The sequence below is a fragment of the Poecilia latipinna genome, unplaced genomic scaffold, assembly GCF_001443285.1.
Source record: "Poecilia latipinna isolate Pla-1442-1.1 unplaced genomic scaffold, P_latipinna-1.0 Scaffold899, whole genome shotgun sequence".
NCBI lineage: Eukaryota > Metazoa > Chordata > Actinopteri > Cyprinodontiformes > Poeciliidae > Poecilia > Poecilia latipinna.
This window is the reverse complement of record NW_015113515.1, coordinates 127,209-146,790: the sequence shown is the minus strand read 5'-3', so window position 1 is coordinate 146,790 and position 19,582 is coordinate 127,209. Positions and strand designations below refer to the sequence as shown.

At 36.3% G+C, this 19,582-nt stretch overlaps 1 protein-coding gene across 1 annotated transcript in view; it reads right to left on the bottom strand.

Annotated features, from left to right (window-relative positions):
* Positions 1–19,582, bottom strand: part of LOC106957382 (CUB and sushi domain-containing protein 1) — a gene marked incomplete at its 5' end in the record, with an annotated part of 204,511 nt that overhangs the window by 93,985 nt on the left and 90,944 nt on the right. The window contains 6 exons of the mRNA XM_015048702.1: positions 683–874; positions 2,729–2,940; positions 3,118–3,244; positions 7,094–7,285; positions 8,714–8,870; positions 16,585–16,754. Coding sequence (XP_014904188.1) covers positions 683–874; positions 2,729–2,940; positions 3,118–3,244; positions 7,094–7,285; positions 8,714–8,870; positions 16,585–16,754 — 1,050 coding nt within the window. The remainder of the gene's footprint in view (positions 1–682; positions 875–2,728; positions 2,941–3,117; positions 3,245–7,093; positions 7,286–8,713; positions 8,871–16,584; positions 16,755–19,582) is intronic.

Below are 19,582 nucleotides of genomic sequence, written 5' to 3'. Positions count from 1 at the left end.
AAAAATGACCTCAAAATTAGTTCGATCACTTATTTAGGAGGTGACATAATAGCCCAGAAAACTCCTGGAAAACTACAGCTCCCACGCCTTCCACTAGGTTCAGTGTTAATGTTTAAACAATAAAGAAAAAATGGAGAAAAATGGAATCCATGAGTTCCAAAGTCAAAATGAAAATTAGATGCTCTCCAAGACTTTTGGGAACATAGTCATTGTACTGGAATTTGGAGTGGCCTAATCAAAGTTAAGATTTAAATCTAAATAAATCTCTGTTGGGATCTTTCAACAGACTGTTTCTGATTAGGATGAGCTGAAATTCCTCCAAAGCACTGGAAAAGACTCAGTTAACCACAATGTTCCTACTTACTACATTTAAATAGCTTTTCACCTAATAAATTAAATTAATTAATTTGAAAGATGCATTCTGTATTGATTCCGATTATCTTTGTTTTTGATATTCAAGTTTCTGATTATCAAAAATGCAGTTATTAAAAAAAGAAAAGAAGGGAGAAAATAGGAACTTTTTTTCCTCACATAACTTTCTTCCCTTCTTGTCTAGAGAAGAAATTCTCTGCTTGGTGTGAATGGATTTTACACATATCTGTGATATAATTGCAGTACTCTTTAATCTTGAATGTTCATGAAGTCAGTTAGGGTAATAATCTGCAGTATGCTTTAGACTTACCCATGCAGGTTGGTGGATCTGGCTGCCAGTAGAATCTGTTATCCATTCGTACACATGTGATGGTGTCTTGGCCTTGCAGTTGATAGCCGGGGTCACACTGGAAGGTCATGCTGTCACCGGGCTCTTTACTGTCTCCGTATCGAGAACCGTTTACGGGGATACCCGGGTCATTGCAGGATGTCGCTGTTGTGGCTGCAAATTAAAAAAAAAAGATAATAATAAATATTGGTACCTGGTATATTCTCATCAAATTTGACCTACATTATTTGCATGATGTAGCTTTCATCAAGTATTTGTATGAAAATGACATGAAATGTGACACGTTTTACACGTTTGTTTGTTTTTTTTGTTTGTTTGTTTTTTTTAACCGTCATTGCATCCAGACATGGACTATCAACATCTCATTTCATGCAAGTGATGAGTTTATCTGGACATGTACCTCTGTGCCTGGTGGTAAACTTGTGGTTCACTGTTCGCTCAGGTTCGGAGCAGCTACATAAACGATGTTTGTTTCTGATCCTTTTTTTTTTGAGTTTCTCCAAACTTTATTTCCAAAATAAAGTTTATTCAGCTTATGTTCAATTACCATCAGCTTATGTGATACAATACTTGGCCAAAATTTTTGAAGATATAAGAAGATGGAGTTAGAATTGATTTAAGACATCATTTTTATGGATTTTTGATTTTTTTTCCCATTCAAATTTTGTTTCAGACCAATAATCATCCAGAAATACTCTTGTGGCAGTCTATGTCTACAAACTAACACCATAATTTGATGTAAATTGTATATCCTTCAATAAGTTACTTACCCTTTGTTGTCTATTATTACAATCATTTGCTAAATATCAGTCAAACGTATTCTTATGCTGCAAAGCTTTCACAAGAAATTGACTTTTTGGGCAAATGCAAACCCCAGAGAGTATGTTATGTAACACTGCAATATTATCACAGGCTAGATTTTTTGAAGACCTAACAAGTAAAATAGCATGGATTGATTACAAAAAAAAACAAACAATATCAATCCACCATCACTGCACAAATAGTAACTTGTTTTGCTTTATTCAAACCTACATCTTGAAAATTATTTAATAAATCTTAAAATGTATATCCAAGTTGCACTAGTTTACTTCTTTCATCAGTTTAATGATCATAGTACACAGAAGACAAGACAGGACACAACTGTAGGGAAGGTCGGTTGTAATATTAATTGAATCCAAAAACCTTTGCCTATTTAAATAAGTGCAATGCTTTAGTAAATCAACATGGAGGTAAATATAAGGAATCATTACCATAGTAATGGAATAGCAGTCCTTTGATTACCATGTCAGGGTGTGTAAATATTTATTGTTTTAAATTTGCGGTGGATGTGGGGAACGCAGAGGGGAACAAGAGATAAAACGTACTGAGTGTAAATATTCATGCCGTGTTTTACAAATGACAGCCTTGTGCATCAGAGTACTGTTCACAATAAATGACACAGAGGCTTACAAAGACTAAGCAAAGTTGTGCCGGCCAACGGAAATGTATGTGAGACTACAGGAGTTTACCACACACCAAACCTGGTAAGTGTCAGATTCACCAAAAAACTCTACAGAATACTAAAATAAATCTTCTAGTTCCTTTATTTGAAAGCATAGTTTGCTTTAAGAAGGATGTGTTCTATCCAAAATTGAACCGCAGGTCTCTGGGGTCTCCCCTCAGTAGTCTACTTAACATGCCTGGGTCTCCTGGTGATACATTAAGTGTCTCATTTGGTTCTCTAGCTGGAGGTTTTCCAGAAATCCTATTATATATTGTATTAGTGCTATATTAACTATTATATTTCTAATGTAAATGGGGCTTGTAAGATAACCTAAAGCTGCTTGAGTTTGCTAATTAGGTAATGTAATTGTTAAGTCAGTAATTGGTTTTTCTTTATGGAGAAGAGATATAGGCCATCAATTCGAGCAGATGGTAAACACCGGTGATTTCACCAGATCATGATACATTTTCAGTTGAATTCAAGGCCATATTTTGATGAGTCCAACCTTAATGTAAGCTTCTTACTAGAGAACTGTATAGAAAATCCTTGTTTGCTGATAAAATAATCAGCATCAAACTGTAGAGTGAGGATGTTGAAAGTCGAGTGGCTATCTTCAGGCAAGGCTGGGCCAGACCACTCTTTCAACAGGATCCCACCGTCTGAGGAGCCAGATGGACCGTCCCAAACTCTCAGAATATCGTGGCCGACCTCAGTGTCAAAGACAATGAAGTGGAGGCTGAGAAAACACAAAGAGGAAAAAGTATTTCAACAAAAATGAAATTAAGAACACTCCTGGCAGGCATGTGAGTTCGCATACCTGTCAGCAGCTTTTTTTATTTCAAGTTTCCTCAATTTTAGTTTTAATTGTGCATGAGGATGAGCGATACAGCATACACAACTGCTTTATATTCACCTGATGGTCTTGCCTGTGTCTGCCTCTATAGTCCAGGTACAGTGGAGGTTGTTGTCATATGGAGCCGGGTATCCAGGGGAAAGAATCCGTCCAGACACTGCTCCAGTTATGTGACCTCCACACTCCGCTACAAGAACAGCACAAAGAAAGATTGTTTTTTTTGAACTAGAAATTTCTAAAGTAAAGCAGATAAACAATACTTTAATAGCAGAAAAATACAACTGTGTCAAGTGTGTTTGAGTTTGCAAATTTTCTATCCAATTCTGACAAATGGCAAACAGCAAATAAGCCAACCACATGCTAGCAACTCATTTAGCAAGAAAATGTAGGCATCTGGATACAGTGAAGACAATTTCTAAGGATAAAAAAGAACATCGTAATGAAAAGAACATTAACTTTGATCTGGTTTGAGTGGTTTCAGAGACTGCTGATCCACTGAGATTTTCATGTGCAACCATCATGAAAAGTTTACAGAGAACGGTCCAAAACCAAGAAATATCCAGTTAAGGGTGGTTATGTGGAAGAAAGTTCCTTGTATATGTCAGAGGTCAAAGTTGAGCGAGCAGACTGGCTTGAGTTGAGAGAAAGACAACAAGAAACACATTTTTACAGCCCAACCATAGTGGGGCCACTTCTGTCAGCCCCAAAACAGAAAACAGCATACTTTACTACTTTTGTTGATCATGTCCATCCCTTACTGACAACAGGCTGTTCATATTTTAATGAATTACATGGTAATCAGATTTTTAAAAAAAATGCTTAATTCATTAGATCCACCTTGGTTTTGTATTTCAAGGTTAGTGAAAAATGTTGAGGCCTGTCGTCCCATAAGAATTATTCCATATTGTTTACAAGTCAGGGAAAAAAATGCTGCTTCAAGCACAAGTGAGAGACATGAGTCTTATCTTATTCTTTGGTTATTTTTAGTCTAAAGGCAAGGGGGAAGATACAGGAAGGCTGTATGCAGATTCAAAATCATAGTGATTGTTCACAGAATCCTTGGTGGCTCATTGAGCCAGCAGATTCCTGCTGATAAGAAAACCGTTTAGTACAGAGCAGCCTTCATGTATCTGTGTTCTGTGTACTTGCATCTTACTGCCCTATGACCTACAACACCATGACAACCTACTTTCATTGGATTACCTTGGGCAGGATGTAAATAGATACACAGTCAAATGTGCAAATCAAAACAAGGACACAAAAGGACAAAAAACAACTGAATAGACTCTTGTCAGTCAGATATGCTTTTGTCTCAGTCACTGTTGATTAAATACACAACAGGTACGATGGTTATCATATAAAACGGAAAAGTGCAGATATCTACAGATGATAACTCTCCACTAATCCTGGTCCAGTACTGAAAAATCAAATTTTGAAAGAGTTAGCGACCACATCCGCATGCACATCTACTGGTGTCTGTAGATGCCCTGACACTTTGAAGCACTGACTTAATGAAACCCCTGAAAGTGTGTTTTGGTGTTTTGGAACCAGATGTTGGCCCCATCTTTTAAGTCCTGTGAGTTGTGAGCCTCAATTGACAAGATATGTTCCTCCAGATGCTCTACTGAACTGAGATCTGAGTTTGGAGATAAAGTCAATAGCTCGTACTCTTTGCTGTGCTCTTCAAAAGATTTCTGAGCTATTCTTTACTTTGTGGCATTATCTTGCTGAAAAAGACTACACCCATCAGGGAGTAAAGGTTTCATAAAAAGATTGTATTCTATTCCATGATCCAGGTCGCTTTTGGTGGTGGACATGTTCACACTAACTGGTCTGCAGCTATGCAGCTCCGTCTAGATTAACTTCTTCAGCAATGTGAGCTACAGCGGACCTTGTTTGTTTGTTGGTGTGAACCACTGCAGATCGCAAACACCTCAGAGGCCAAAAAAATATTGGAGATTCTCTGACCCAGCCATCTAACAATCACTCAATACCAATGAAATCTTCACTTGAAAATGGTCATGGTGTCACACCTGACCGGTTTGTAGAGAAGATCGGATGAGCTATAAACAGGGGCAAACAACCATGGTAGAAAAGAGGCCAACAAACGTAAAAGAGTCTGTTGACTACATGTAGGCAATAAAAAGAGAGAGGCAGCAGAGCAAGAGCCTGGGGCAAGGCCATTTCATGATCTCTATGCTAATATGCTCAGATGTGGGAGACAATAAGACAGACATAGATGGAAACAGTCAGACAGGAGGGAAAACAAACAGAACAATGGAGTGGGAGCTAAGGCAATAGATTATTCCAGGTTAAGCCATTAAGTATTGGTTGTTGGATTAGCTAAAGTAAGATAGGGATAAAGCACCTGAAATTAACGATAACTGAGTGAGAAAAACAGTTTTAATCACATTCCATAAAAAGCCAAAATCCATTGTCATCCAAATGCATTCAGTTCACTCATAAACAGATGCACACGTTCTTCTTGTTGCCATTAGCAACTGTATCAGGCTGGGTCCCACCCCACAAAGCACAGGTGTATTGGCACAAGGTTTGCTTTGTGCAATGTCCCTGCATCTATCTGGTATGGCAGACATTCTTCCAGAAAATTGTTTTTCTACAAAAATGCAAAAAGTAAAAGTACTTCTGGACAAAGCAGACACACATTTTTGCTAGTACTTTACTTGAGGGACTAGAAATTCTGTTAGAAACCGAATTCAATTTACAAAATGCTGGACAGAAATGGCAATTAGTCAGTGACATGGGATCTAACTGGATATTCTGCAGCCAAAACTTCAAATACCATTGTTTGTAATAAGATCTATACCTGCCAAGATATGTCTGTCCATCAAGCTAAGGAAGAACAAGCAACTTTGACTAAACATGGATTTACATTTAGAAGCACAATATAACTTTTTAAAATTATTTTGTGAAAAGTTAATTTTTTTTTTAGAGATGCATGTTTTCTGTCTGCAGTTTACCATAAACCCATATCGGAGGCATTGCAGTTACAGCCAGATGAGCCCAGACCTACGTGGAAAATAGCATGTTAGCTAACATTGCACAATACTCTTAAAATATCATCTCTGCTGTAAATCCTGACCACGACAGAATCATGCTGTGTGGAGCTTTTTATACAAAGAATAAACAGCAAAATGTTTCAATCTATATGCGTAAAATTTGGAGAGTAAAACCCTGAACAACTTGTAGGTATAATGGTGGTTCTCAGTGTTTTCACTCAGGGGACCTGAAGATACTGTATATCCAAATTCAAAACTTCTTAAAAGACATTGACGGCCATGTATCCATTTTCTTCCCACTTCATGATTGTGCACTACTTGGTGTTGGGTCATCATATTCAAAACCAGCATTACAAAAAACTCAATTAAAAATTTGTGATCGTATAACAAAATATGAAATAATTCATCAGGTTTAAAAACTTTTACAAGACACTTTTCTAGAAAAGTCTAATTACCAACAAGGATTCCATGAACAAATATCAATTCACGTTAAGTAGACTGCATGTAAATTATATATTTATTTTTACATTGTGTATTTTTTTTTTCTGGATGTCAGATTATTTTGTTTTTACTTGAGAATAACATCACCATACAATGACACTGTCAGACATTTCTTTGGAAGAGAGCTAACTTTATACCATCAACAGGGGACCAAATATTGACTGCTGAAACATTTATTGTCAAAAAACAGATAACTTTGTGTTTACAGATGAAGCAGAGAGAGACATTTTTATGCAAAGGAGTTGTAGTAGTACCATTACAAATATTTGCCACAGTGTTGAATCAGTCCCCATAAGCTCTTTTCAAAGTATTTGCCTGTGTTGACTCACATATTTGCCTACTCACTGTCTTTGAGTCATTGTGCTGCAGCCTACAAACTGAATCTAGTTACTGTCAAACGTCCTCACTTCATTTATTGTTAAACTACACAAAAACTGCCCAGAGGTTAAAAATTAAACTTTTGTTGGACTGAATTATTTATGCAATGACATCTACACGTTTGCTTGCATACTAACCGATACAGGAAGGCAGTGGCTTGTCCCAGACACGCCTATCACCACTCAGACAGGTAAGCGTACTGCTGCCATGCAGGGTGTACCCTGGGTTGCAGGAGTACAGGACGAACGTATTGGCATAATGCCCATCGTCCTGGGTTTTATACCCATAACTGGGAACTCCAGGCTCCTCACAGCGAACCAGATCAAAACCTAAAAAAAAAGAAAAAAAAAAACACATATGCAAAGGGACAAAAGAGGGAGAAGTGAGACACACATAAAGAACAACTGATCTGTTGTTAAATACCATAAATTCTTGGAGAGAAACAGAAGTACTAAAAGTGCTTAAAAATGTTACGGTGTTCTACTTATATGCCCATTTTTAACGTTTCAAAATGTAAATGTACTCAGAAGTGTTCACACCCACACCCATCCAAAACTCACAAAGACAGATTGTTTTCCGAGCTATTTATACAGAGCTAAAATGCCTAAGATATGAATCAAAACTAGATTTTTTTTTTAAAGCTTTTGCTCACCAGTTATGCAAAAAGGCAATGACGCAAACAAACTCTTCAATGGAAACTCTTACACAAGAAACTTTTACTTTAAATTTACATGAGCTTGAGCAGGATGTCTGTAAATGTCAATCTGTTCCTTTATCCATTAAACAGATGCATTTCACTTCCGTTAACCTTTCTTGTTATTGTCTTGTATAGATGTTCAGTCATTTCTTATTGCTACATTAAGACATCCTTTAACATTAGATGTTCATGAACCTTCTTGTTTCTCTCTCCTTCTGTATGTTTTAACCCTAATCTATCAATCATTCTTATCCATGCTCCATCTCCTCGGTTAAAAGCAAAAACTCTGAGGAACATGTCACCTTTTTTAGTATAATGTCTTACAGATTGAGGGTAGTTTAATGGTTTTACTGACTTACAGAGCACCTATAATATCCATATACCATTTACCCTCATTTGTTTGTCTCGCTCGTTCAGCTGCTCCACCACTCCAGATGTGTCATCCTCACCTTCTTTAAATGACTCGCAGATAAATGCTCCTTTAATAGCCTCTTTGACTTATACAACGGCTGCTCTGAAGTTTTTAACAGGTTCTCTTTAAAGCCATTTAAATGAGTGTGTGTATGTGTGTGTTTGTGAGCCAGAATGAGAGCCTGTTTAAAGCATTTATGTCCTAATTTCCTCTTTCAATGCCTGTTAAATTAGAAAACTGAAATAGAGCGGGAAACCAACCGTTTGCCTCAGTTTACTTGTTATATTAAAAGAAAAACTATGCAATGTTCTAAAATTAACATGTAGGGGATGTGACCAGGTCTAGTCATCAACATAAAATTTACCTGACTGACACACAAAACAGATGCAGGATCTAGGAAGAGGGTAACGTAACAACCTTATCTTTCTGAATTTCAATAAAAAAATGGTTGTAGTTGCAAAAAATTAGCCCGTAAGAGCTTAGGAAAGGGTATTTTTGTGGAGTAATAAAAATGTAAAAACTGCTTATGTGAAAAACAAAAATGCAAACCATGTCAATCATAACCTATTTCTGTTACGTCAATTTAAAAAAATTATAGCGCTTCACCTAATTTATGGAAAACAGGACAAGAGCATGGCATTAACTCACTTGTGTAAGTAAGGCGGAAGCCCTGGTCCGTTCCAGAGGCATTGCTGTTGAACTCCAGCCATAAGTGATTGGACGTACTGTTGATGACACGACCCATCATTCCATCAAGTGTAAAGTTGCCAAGAAGACGGGATGTGGTATTCTCTCCATCATACACCTGTCAATCAAAACACAGTAACGGTGTTGAGCCACATTAATAAAACATGAGTTTGAGTCATTTTGCTTAGCTTTGCATCAGAGCACACTGCATGTTAAATCTACCAGGCACCTTCCATGGCTGTTTGTTTGCTGCAGTGAAAATAAGTAAGAGTAAAAGATAACTGAAAAATACCTTACACAAGTCTACACATGTCATTCAACAACTAGTTTTTAAGTAATGATCATTAGCAGTAATAACAGTGCTATATCTCTAAAAAAAAGGTTCTTGTGACCTTTCTCTAACTATAGGATATAAAATCAGTCTTGGCTTGAAACAAAGGTACTGAGATTTCATGGAAATTTCAAAAACATTAACTTTCACAGCATAAAGTGTATTTTTACAGAATGTCTGAGATTGTCTGTTTGCCAACTTATTTACCTCCATATATGTGAGTTCATCAGAACACCACAAACCCCCTTAAAAGAGAACAAAGCTTTGCTCTCTCTAGACTCCAGTTGTGGTATTTATAGCATCCAGCTTTGACATAACAAAAGAATTAAAGCAGAACAAAGTACCTGACCAGCATTTTAATGCATGACTGACAACATAAGGAGTTGGATTACATGCCTTTCACATTAGTCTTTGACAGGGGGGTAATTTGGGCTGCACACCTACCAGATGATAAAAGAATTTGGGGTTAAGGAACAAATTCAGACTTTTGAAAGTTCAAGGCTCAACAATTCTAATCCATGCAATTATTATTCTGCTATCAGAGTAACTTCTTAAATCAAAATTATACAGACGCACGAGTCGTATATGAATTTATTTGACTTATGTTAACATTTCACTTTTTAAATTACGTTAAAACCAATCACATGATTACTGTTCATTTATAAAATGCTTAATTTTATAAGGTCTAGTCTGAGCAATGTTTGTTAGGGTCTTTGTAATTATTTCTTCATCATTTTTGAAATTGTTTTTAAAACTCCATCAATAGTCTATAAGTGGATGTTGTGTTCTTGCAGAAAACAGCTGCTTAATAAAAATTAATAAGCAACATGGAAATGTTTCAGTTTGTGTAGACTTATTTGAGCAACGAGCTTCTTCAGAATGGACACCATTATTCAAAGGGTTTCAAACCAATTACATTGCTACAATAACTTTCACATGAAAACAGTAACATGGAATTTTATTCATGATTCAGGCTCTAGTCATCTTACAAAGTTTCCTCGCTATATGTTGCCAATCCCCCCCCAAAAAATTGCTGACCTGCCATACTGATGGTTCCCTTGAGCACAAACACCAGGCTTTGATAAGTCACACTGTGCAAACCTCCAGGGCTACTAATGCCACATACTACGATGCAGCATCTGGCATCTAACAGACAGGTTTGTACATCCCCTCAGGCACTTTCTTCTGACGCACTCTGTGAAACTCTCCCATGCCATAAGACCTAATGAAAACCAGCATATGACAGTGCTCTGCATTTATTGTGGTCACCGCAAACCCTTAGAGTTTAGTTCCTGTCCAGTAGCTGTGGAATACCCTACAGAGTAAGGTAAGGTAATTTTATTTACATAGCACATTTTCAGCAAAGCCAATTCAAAGTACACTTGAATATCAAAGACCTCGAAAGCTGTAGTAAAAAGTGATTTTTTTTTCTATTTCTATTTGTGTTTTTTTGTTTTGTTTTCTAGTTTTTTGTGAAAATCATTTCTAAAATCCACAGTTCAACAACTCAGTGTGTAAAGTTTTGTGAAGGTGCACATTACTGTTTATGATATATCAAAACCAAAAACAGCATAGTAAAATGTAATTCCTGGACCAAAACAACATACAGTGGCTCTGCCAACAGTTTACTCTTTGTTGATTGGCTATATGTCAACTTCATTTCTAAACAATATGAAATCACCAATTTTTTTACTGCTTCACTTTCCCCCCACAATCTAAATCCTTATGTCCAAATGATTAGAATATAACCATACACCTGTGATATTGCAATAATAAAAACAGCAATAACACACCAGCTGGAGACCATTAGCATTGCAAAACAAGAAGATCCAGAGAGTGAAGCTGTAACATTCTCAAACACTGCCAAGAAGTATTTCAGAGGCCTATTTATTTATTTATTTATTTTTTACAATCATGTGAATTTTAATTGTTAACTAATGTATTACTATGTTTTTAGGAACATATTCTATTTTCTCTTTAAAAATGTCTTTAATGCACTAAAGGAATCATGACGATTAATATCAGGGATGTTTTTGGAAATTTGAGATCTGAAATCAACATTCAGTGATTAAAATGGTGATTTACTGGCAAATAATGTTGGATGCACTTTGGGGGAATTAGTTTTGAAACTTTTAGTGGAAAATGTTAAAGCTTTAAGTACTTCATTGTGCAACACTGTTTATTGCCATATCAAGGCTGTTAAAGAAAAGGTGAATTGTTCGTGCTTGAACTGCTCAAGCTTATATTTGGCAGCCTGTGACATTTTCACAGATGGATGGTGACAGGTCTGCAGGTGGCAGGAATGCCAAGGAAATGGGCAAAGGTGATGTAGTGTTCTATCTTTACAAGTGCTGCCAGTCAGAGGAGACAACGCTGCATGTAGATACAGCCTGTTTGAGTGTGCGGCGGTGATGGAAAGCACAAATATGGAGAAGGACAGTATGAAATGGCATGACAGTATCTGCAGCCTTACTCTGCTAAATTTCATTTTCCCTTACACGTTCCTCTCCCTCAGGTTTCCCTCTCAGTGCCTGCCCAATTTTTGTATTTTGCTTTCCTCTGTTGCTCTTTCTCTCTTCTTCCCCCTGTTTCTATAAAACTCAGTATGGTTAATGAAAAGCCCTGCAGCTCATAAATCAACATGTCACCATCTGCCACCCCTCCTCTCTCTGTCTGTCTGACTCCCCCCTTGCATGTTCTCCTGCCACCGCTATTTTCGTAACAATTCCTCCACATCCTTGTTTAGTTGTTTTTTTTGTTTTCTTTTTTTTTTCCATTCAACTTATCTTTTTATTTTTCTGCAGAGGTCAAGTAAATCCAAGTTAATGCGGTCGAGTAATTGACCACATTAACTTAGTTGACATTTTGGGTTAAATTCAGCTGGGTAAGCGATTTCTTTGACGGTGTCAGGCTAAAACCTTAGCCAATAGCAAGAAGAATTAATGAGCTGGTTCATATGCTCAAGGAGGTTTTTGCCTTAAGCTTTTGCCTGGAGCTGTCAAACAAATGATCTGTGTTCGGCGTTTTCGCCGGCGATGATGGGAGTTAGCTGCATTACTGCTAGCCTGAGGATCACCAAGCTAATTGCTAGCCTAAATAAAGATTTCCCTGTTTTTATTTTAAACTGTCATTTTCCAGTGAAAGAAAAGAAAAACATAATATATGTTCTGGTAAATAACAACAGAAACTTAGTTTAAAAGATAAATTAATAAAAACTAAATCTTAGTGAATGTAATTTAATTCCACAATTCCACTGGATATTTTTTTTTTTCAAAGCTAATAACATTTCTATTTGTTAAAATCAAGGCATATATCTTTTTAACACTTGTTTGTTCCCATTACGTCCTCATAAAGATTAAAAACTGTTGCAAAAAAAAGGTAAAAAAAAAAAAGATTAATTTTCTGCACAATCTAACCATGTTTTGCATGTCAGCCAAACTTCATGAATACAACACTTTTCACTAAGTCCTTCACAATGGAATATAACAAGCTTTTTCAGAGTAGAATATAACAATAGCATAAAGATAAAAAATTAAATGATGAAAATCAAAAGCAGCACACAGAATAAAAGTACTTTTTACAATTCTAAGAACACTTTTTGAATAAAAATTGTCAATACAACTCAAAAATAAGACAAGGGCATTCCATTATTCACATGTCGCTGTTTTAAAGGAGCTATCTCCAGACGCTTTAAAACACTTCTAAGGAACAATCAGCATTCTCTGGTTAGCTGACCTGAACTTCTCAACTGATGTTTAGTTCCTTAACAAGCCAAAAATGTAATTAAGAACTTGACTCTGCAAAGTCGTGAAGGTTAACAGCAATATTTTGAAGTGAACTCTAAAAGCACGCAAAGATGAAACTCTCAAATCAAGGATGTCTTTTGTCAGCTCAGTTAGTCATCCTTATGCAGATTGTTGTGCCATTTAGAAAGTTAACTTATTATTAAGCTTTTTGTTAAGACAGGTAAATAGGTAGTTGTGATTATCTAAACAAGAAGGAATAAAAGTATAAATAGTCATCTCTAGTGCATGCACTTTCACTAACCTTCTAAGTTTAGGAATATTTCTCAAGTAAAGAATTTATTTGTGACCACCTTTTTTTTTTTTTTACAACCCACATTCCACTAAATAAAGAAACAGATAGATAAATATGGTAAGACACGTTATTAAATCTGCTTTTAAGTTTGACCGAGACAGTGGGGAAATCAGAAACAGGACTGTCCTAAAATAGAACCTGGAGGGACTCCACAGAAAACGGTGATAGAATCACATACCAACTCTTTAACACTGAACTTACCTTTCAAACAGAAAGATAAGATGTGAACCAGTTAAAAGGAAGAACTTTTCAAATTACAACAAGACTAATAGAAAATACTGCATTATGTCAGAAAACCCAACGAGTAAGTTTAGGTAAGGTGAAACAGGATGAAAGACTTACTCTAATCAATTCACTCGTCAGCTCTTTGGGAGCTCTTGGGATCTTCATTAACGGTGGCAAGAGGACAGGTAAGTGGGCAGAGGCATTAAATGGCGATGGGCCATGGCTTAAACTAGGCAGGTTGAAACAAGAAATTTCAGTTTCTGTATATGTAGAATCAATTTATGATGTTGAGTTCAATTTAGAACATTAGAAAGTTATTGGCACTCAACGGTCACCCTAATTAACTAAACTAGAGGGAAAAAGTGTGTCCTCGTTAAATTTTGCATTCTTACAGAATCACTGCAGTTTGTATATTTTGTTCAGTTCATCACAAATGTAATTATTTATCACACTAAAAACCACATTTTTTGAGTAAGAGTGAGAAGTCTGCTAACAATTCAAGAGGCAGCTTTTTGCTTTGGAGTCTATGTTTGTCTTGATTCATGAAATATGTATGTATAGGCAATAGGAGTAGACAGCACCTAAAGACAGCGGCATAATCTATAAACATATCTTCATCCAGCCAGAGCAAAAGGCATTAAAAAAACAATACATTGTACATCCAGTAAGACAGCTTCAAAAACGCAATATCTCATCAAAACTGAAAGCTGGGCAAATTCTCCTCTGATGCTTAGTTATGACCTTGCATTACAACCAAAAGCAAAAAAAAAGCTGTTTACAATAAACTATGGAAAAAAGTTACACTTTAGCATTATGTGTAAAGAATGACATGACTAAACCAGGATTCATTAAATTAGGCACTGATATGTATAGTTTTTTTCATTAGACAATTCTAAAAGTGCATCTTTGTATTAATCTGACTTTTCAATATCAATTTCTTTTTAACTTATGTTAAAAAAAATAATAAATCCACTGTTACGGCAGCAATTTGTACAAACTGAATGCTACGTGCTATTGTTATAAACTGAGAGTTTTGGCATATATGTGGAGAGAAGATTTGTACGTTTCTTGTCATGGTTTTCTTTAAATGTCTAAGTTATTGATAGCATTTAGGCTTATTTGTGTCTGTTAACCATCTCAGTGTCACCCTTTCTTCTCCTCTAGGAAATTGTTATTTTTATTAACTTTTATTTCTGTTTTATACCTTTCCCTCTGGGGACATCTTCAGCTTTTACAATGGCATTAAGCCGCTCTAAAAGTCAGGGAGAACTCTGCTAATACAACCTAACCACAGACAAACTCAACTGATGCTCTCAGCCTAAGACTAACAACAAACTCTCACCACATACCAACTAACCAGGCCCTCACTCATAGTGCTAAGGCACATTGTGAATAAAAACAACGTAAGACTCTGTCAAGACTGAATCAAGACTGATTTAGGGATTGAAGATGAAAAGTGGCAGTTAGGTGTTGTTAGTAAAATGTATTTCATTACACGGTTATTACCAAGTAAGAACACAAATACAAAGTAAGGTGTTTGTCAGTTTGCTGGTTTGAAACATAAACACCTATATTAACCGTAAAAATGAGTCCAAGTAGACCAGAAAGTGTGCAGCAGAAAAGGTGAAAAACAAAAGAACCAATATGTGGCAAGAACCCAATGAAAGTTTAGACCTTAACACAGTTGAGCTGCTGTGATAGGACCTTGAAAGCAGCATATTAACAAATGTTAATATGCCAGAAAATAATTACTCAGCGTTACTGCTACTAAAAGTAACGATACAAGATGTTCAACCTTGGCATGCTGAATTTTTGGCAAGCGATTTTTTAAAATTTGCCTTTAGTTTTGTTTAATACATTTTAACATGCTGGAATCGGTAATTTTGTGCATTTTAGTTTTGTTTTGATCGTTTAGAATGTGGTCGAAAAAGAGATTATCATCCCTTTATAATGACTTAACCATAGACTTGAAACATTGCATACTGTTTTTACCACAACGATGTACTTAAATGCCAAAATAACTACTATGATTACACCACACAATTGTGATGTCTGATGATAAGTGCAGATGGTTCAGTCACAGGTATTTAATTTTAGATGTAAACACAGTAAAGTGTTTGCATCTTTGTAAACAGAGCTCTGGGGTTTTGATGTATAGATAGGTTGGTCTTTAACAGGTGGTAAAATTACTTAAATCTCACCTCGTGTAAGAAACACTCTCACACACACATCATATTTTAAAACAATTTCCAGAAAGTCTATCTAACTACATCACCCAGCCCTCCCGAGATTATACCCCAAGACACGTTACACTTTTGTTTTATCGTGAATACACCTTTAAGATCCTTTTATACGATCGCTTGGTATTCTTGTGAGTTATGGCTCCTCGTTTTACTTACAGATACCACAAGCTGCAACAAATGAAAGTGTATAAAAGCCAAGGCCAGCCCTCAAATACAGCAGTAATTCTCCCAAGAGTTAGAGGAGGCTGATTTGTTCCCTTTCAGCTTCTGCAGAAGCACAACTATCAACACTAATAGAGAACATTGTTAATAACCCTCAGCAGGAATGTTTGTTCCTCTGCACACAAATATTCAATACATTTAAAAGGTAGAGCAAACCTTGATAATACAATTTAGATATAATACTGCTCTAGGAATTCAAAGCCCTTACTGCAATATGTGTTTTACTTCCAGTCTTGTTTTTTTTACACAGTTCCTGTAAGCATAGGTTCACATGGCTGGAATATGCTCATTAATGGACTAATGAAAATAGAGTTTTACTGCATAATCCATAGATTTTTACAACCTGCCAAAAATATCTGATTTGTCCTCGCTTGTCGGAGTGTCATGTCATGCATACTAGGCAACTACCATATGAAATATTCTTTAATTTTACACTAGCTAATCACACAACAGTTATGCTGAAGCATAAACTGAACAGGAAAAAAGCTTATATTTCATATTATACTGCAAGAACACGCATCTGGATGATATAATCTTGCACATTCACCTTTTGTGTGTGCATGTGTGGGCATAGATCCCTAAATAAATTAAACATTTATGGATTTTCCACCTGGGGGAAGTTCATACTGACACACGTGTCTGGGTGTTTGTAAGAGACAAACAGAGAGCTAGAGAGAGCAAGAGAGGAAGAGAGGGAGAAAGACTAAGCATACCTTTAGATAGTCTCCATCTTGCAAAGAGAAGCGCTCAGCTTTCAGCCTGATTCCTTTGCCCTTTTCAGTAGTGATGCGGTAGATGCACTCATGGTTGTTATCGTAGCTGGAGGGAAAATTTGGAGAGAGTAGAACACCTTCTGGTCCTAGCGTGGAAGCTCCACACTCGGCTGCAGCAGGGGAGAAAAGCAAAGAGGAAACAGTGTGGGTTAAAAAAAAAGGAAAAAAAAAGAAATTACATCAATTCTGTATAATTATCCATCATTGTCCATGCATATCTCACTTCCACATGAAAAAGAATGATTAGTGTATAATGCATATCAAGGATACAGTGACTTTAAAATGTACTTGCACCTCTTCCTGGGATATGTTATGTTCCAGTAACAAACTTCAATGTATTGTTTGCGATTACCAACTCATACTGATGCATAATTTTAATTGGCACAGTCTAATTACATTTGCACAATTACAAATTTGAAATGCATATGTAATCACTCAGCTACCCCTAAATCAGATCTAGTGCAACCAATTGATTTCAGACAGCGTATATAGAGTCCACCTGTGTGCCATCTTTTTTTCCCCCTCAGTATTAATACAGCTGTTCTGTGAACAGCAGTGTTTAAACAGCATCAGACTAATGCACACCAGGCACATCAGGGATAAAATTGTGAAGAATTTTAAAACAGGGTTAAGCGTTACAAAAACTGTTCTAGCATTAAGCTGTTCAACAAATTGTCCAAAAACTACAATTGTCTCCAGTAAGCCTCATAGGGTCAAACTGGCGCATTACAGTCGTCACGGCCAAACGTTAGCAATTGGGTACAAATTAAATCTTCAGTAGAGTCCAGGCCTCATTTCTCAATAGCTGAGGGTCCAGACTCTCTGTACAAAGCAAAATGTAGAACACAAGGCTGGTTTTTACCAGGCTAGCATAATTGGAAACCAACCAAGTCTGACTGGAAAGGTGAGTAATAACCAGGGCAGCAGCTCCATGGTAATTCTATTGGAGCTGCAAAGGTCCACATCTCAGGTGGGAGAAGCTTTTTACAAGGAAAATATTGGCCGTGCTCCTCACAAATCTCACATTTATGGAAGGGTGGCAAAAAAAAAAAAAAAAGCTAATGGTGAAAAAAAGCAACAAAAAGCCCGTTTTGCAGCTGCCACAAGCTTTATAGGGACAAAAACTGCAAAAGACTGGGTGGAGGTTCACCTTTCAACAGAACAACAACTCCAAACATACAAATAGATCTATCATGACAATTGTAGATTAGAACATATTCATGTGTTACAATGGCCCAGTAAAAATCCAAACATGAAAATCAGCAGCAAGATTTAAATATTATTCGAGACGTCTTGAAAGGATCAGCTTTAGGAGGATAAGCCGCACTTTTGAGATTTATCTGAAACAAATGGTAGAAACTAGGTACCTTTCCATTTTCTCTTCATACTGACATTCTACTATTTCCTTGGCTATTGGTCAACACAATAATCCAGTGTTTCTTAATGGGTTTCCTCAGTAACCAATGCCCTGAATGCTTTAGATGCTTTTCTGTTCTACAACACCTGATTCAAATGATGGCATGAGCTCCTCTGCATGCAATCAAGAGCTGCAGAAACATGTTAATCACCTACTTATTCAAGTCACCTAAACACCTAAAACATGCAGGGCAGTGGTCCCTGCAATTGAGAAACACTGCAATCATCACACAATATAGTTTGTAGTTGTGACATACCAAGAAATTAATTAATAAAATCTACAGTCCAGATTTAAACAAAATACAGATTATAAGATCCAAAATAATTACAAAAATATGATCATCCTTGTTATATTTAAAGTACTGAAGATAATTTAATTTAAAAAAAAACCTACATAAGTCATAAAGACATTAAAAGCAAAACTTTGCGTAAAAGTAGGGCAAGAATGGTGTGTTAAAAATGTTAAAATTATACAGAATTATCTTTTAGATTATCTGTTGATTAAAGTTAATGAATTAAATAACTGGTAATTTCAGCAACAACAAAAAAAAAAGTTTTATCTTATGTAAATGAGGAAACCAGAAAATAGAAAAGGTTTAACAAGTTTTCAGTTACCTCTAAGAAGAACAAGGAAGTCATGAGAAACCCAAAAGTGATGCAGTTGGTGAAGAATATATATAAAAAAACTAGTATAAATAAATATAAAACACAAAGCACTTTTGTTACAACGGAAGAACAGAGTTGGTATACGGCTTTTGTTTCTCATAAATTAGTTTTAAAGTTAAATCACAACCACATAGAGGGAATTAGAAGAATTAGAAGTTGATGCAAAGAAGCTTGTAAGAGTGAAAAGAAGGAGAAATCATTTCAGAAGAAGATAGAAACATTATTTGAAACTATATTAAACAAGGATGGTGGTGGCAAAAAACCCCCTGAAGATTTAACTCCTCCTTTAAAACATCCAATATTCTAATTATCTACCAGAAAACTGCCCAAATACAGAGAACAAGAAGAAGTAATAAGGAGAAGGACAAAGCAAAAGATGAACGATGTGTTGTTGCCAGTTGCTGCTGGTACTTCGCTTCCTCTTAGTCAGACCTGATCTCTTGACAGATAATGCTATCATAGCATTTTCAGTCCACTCTCTCTGGGGCTCGGAAATTTCCAGCAGCCCCCAGCCAGACTCTCATAAATTACCAGCAGCATCCTGAGAAACACTGATAGCCATCAAATTCCAGCAAATTACAACCTGCTAACAGAATAATCCTGGCAAATAAAACCAACAGTCCACCAGTCACATAACAGTAAATTACCACCGTGTTCGCAGTAAAATACTGTCAAATTTACAACCCAGAAAATGCTGATACTTTACCTCCATATTCATGCAGTACAGGAGGCAATTTGAAACTTTTACCTCATCATCTACCCGTCGCACAAGACCATATCACTTCACTGCTGCATAAACTGAAAATGACACCTATGCTTGTGAATTTAATTTATATAAGTTTATGAAAAGAAGGAA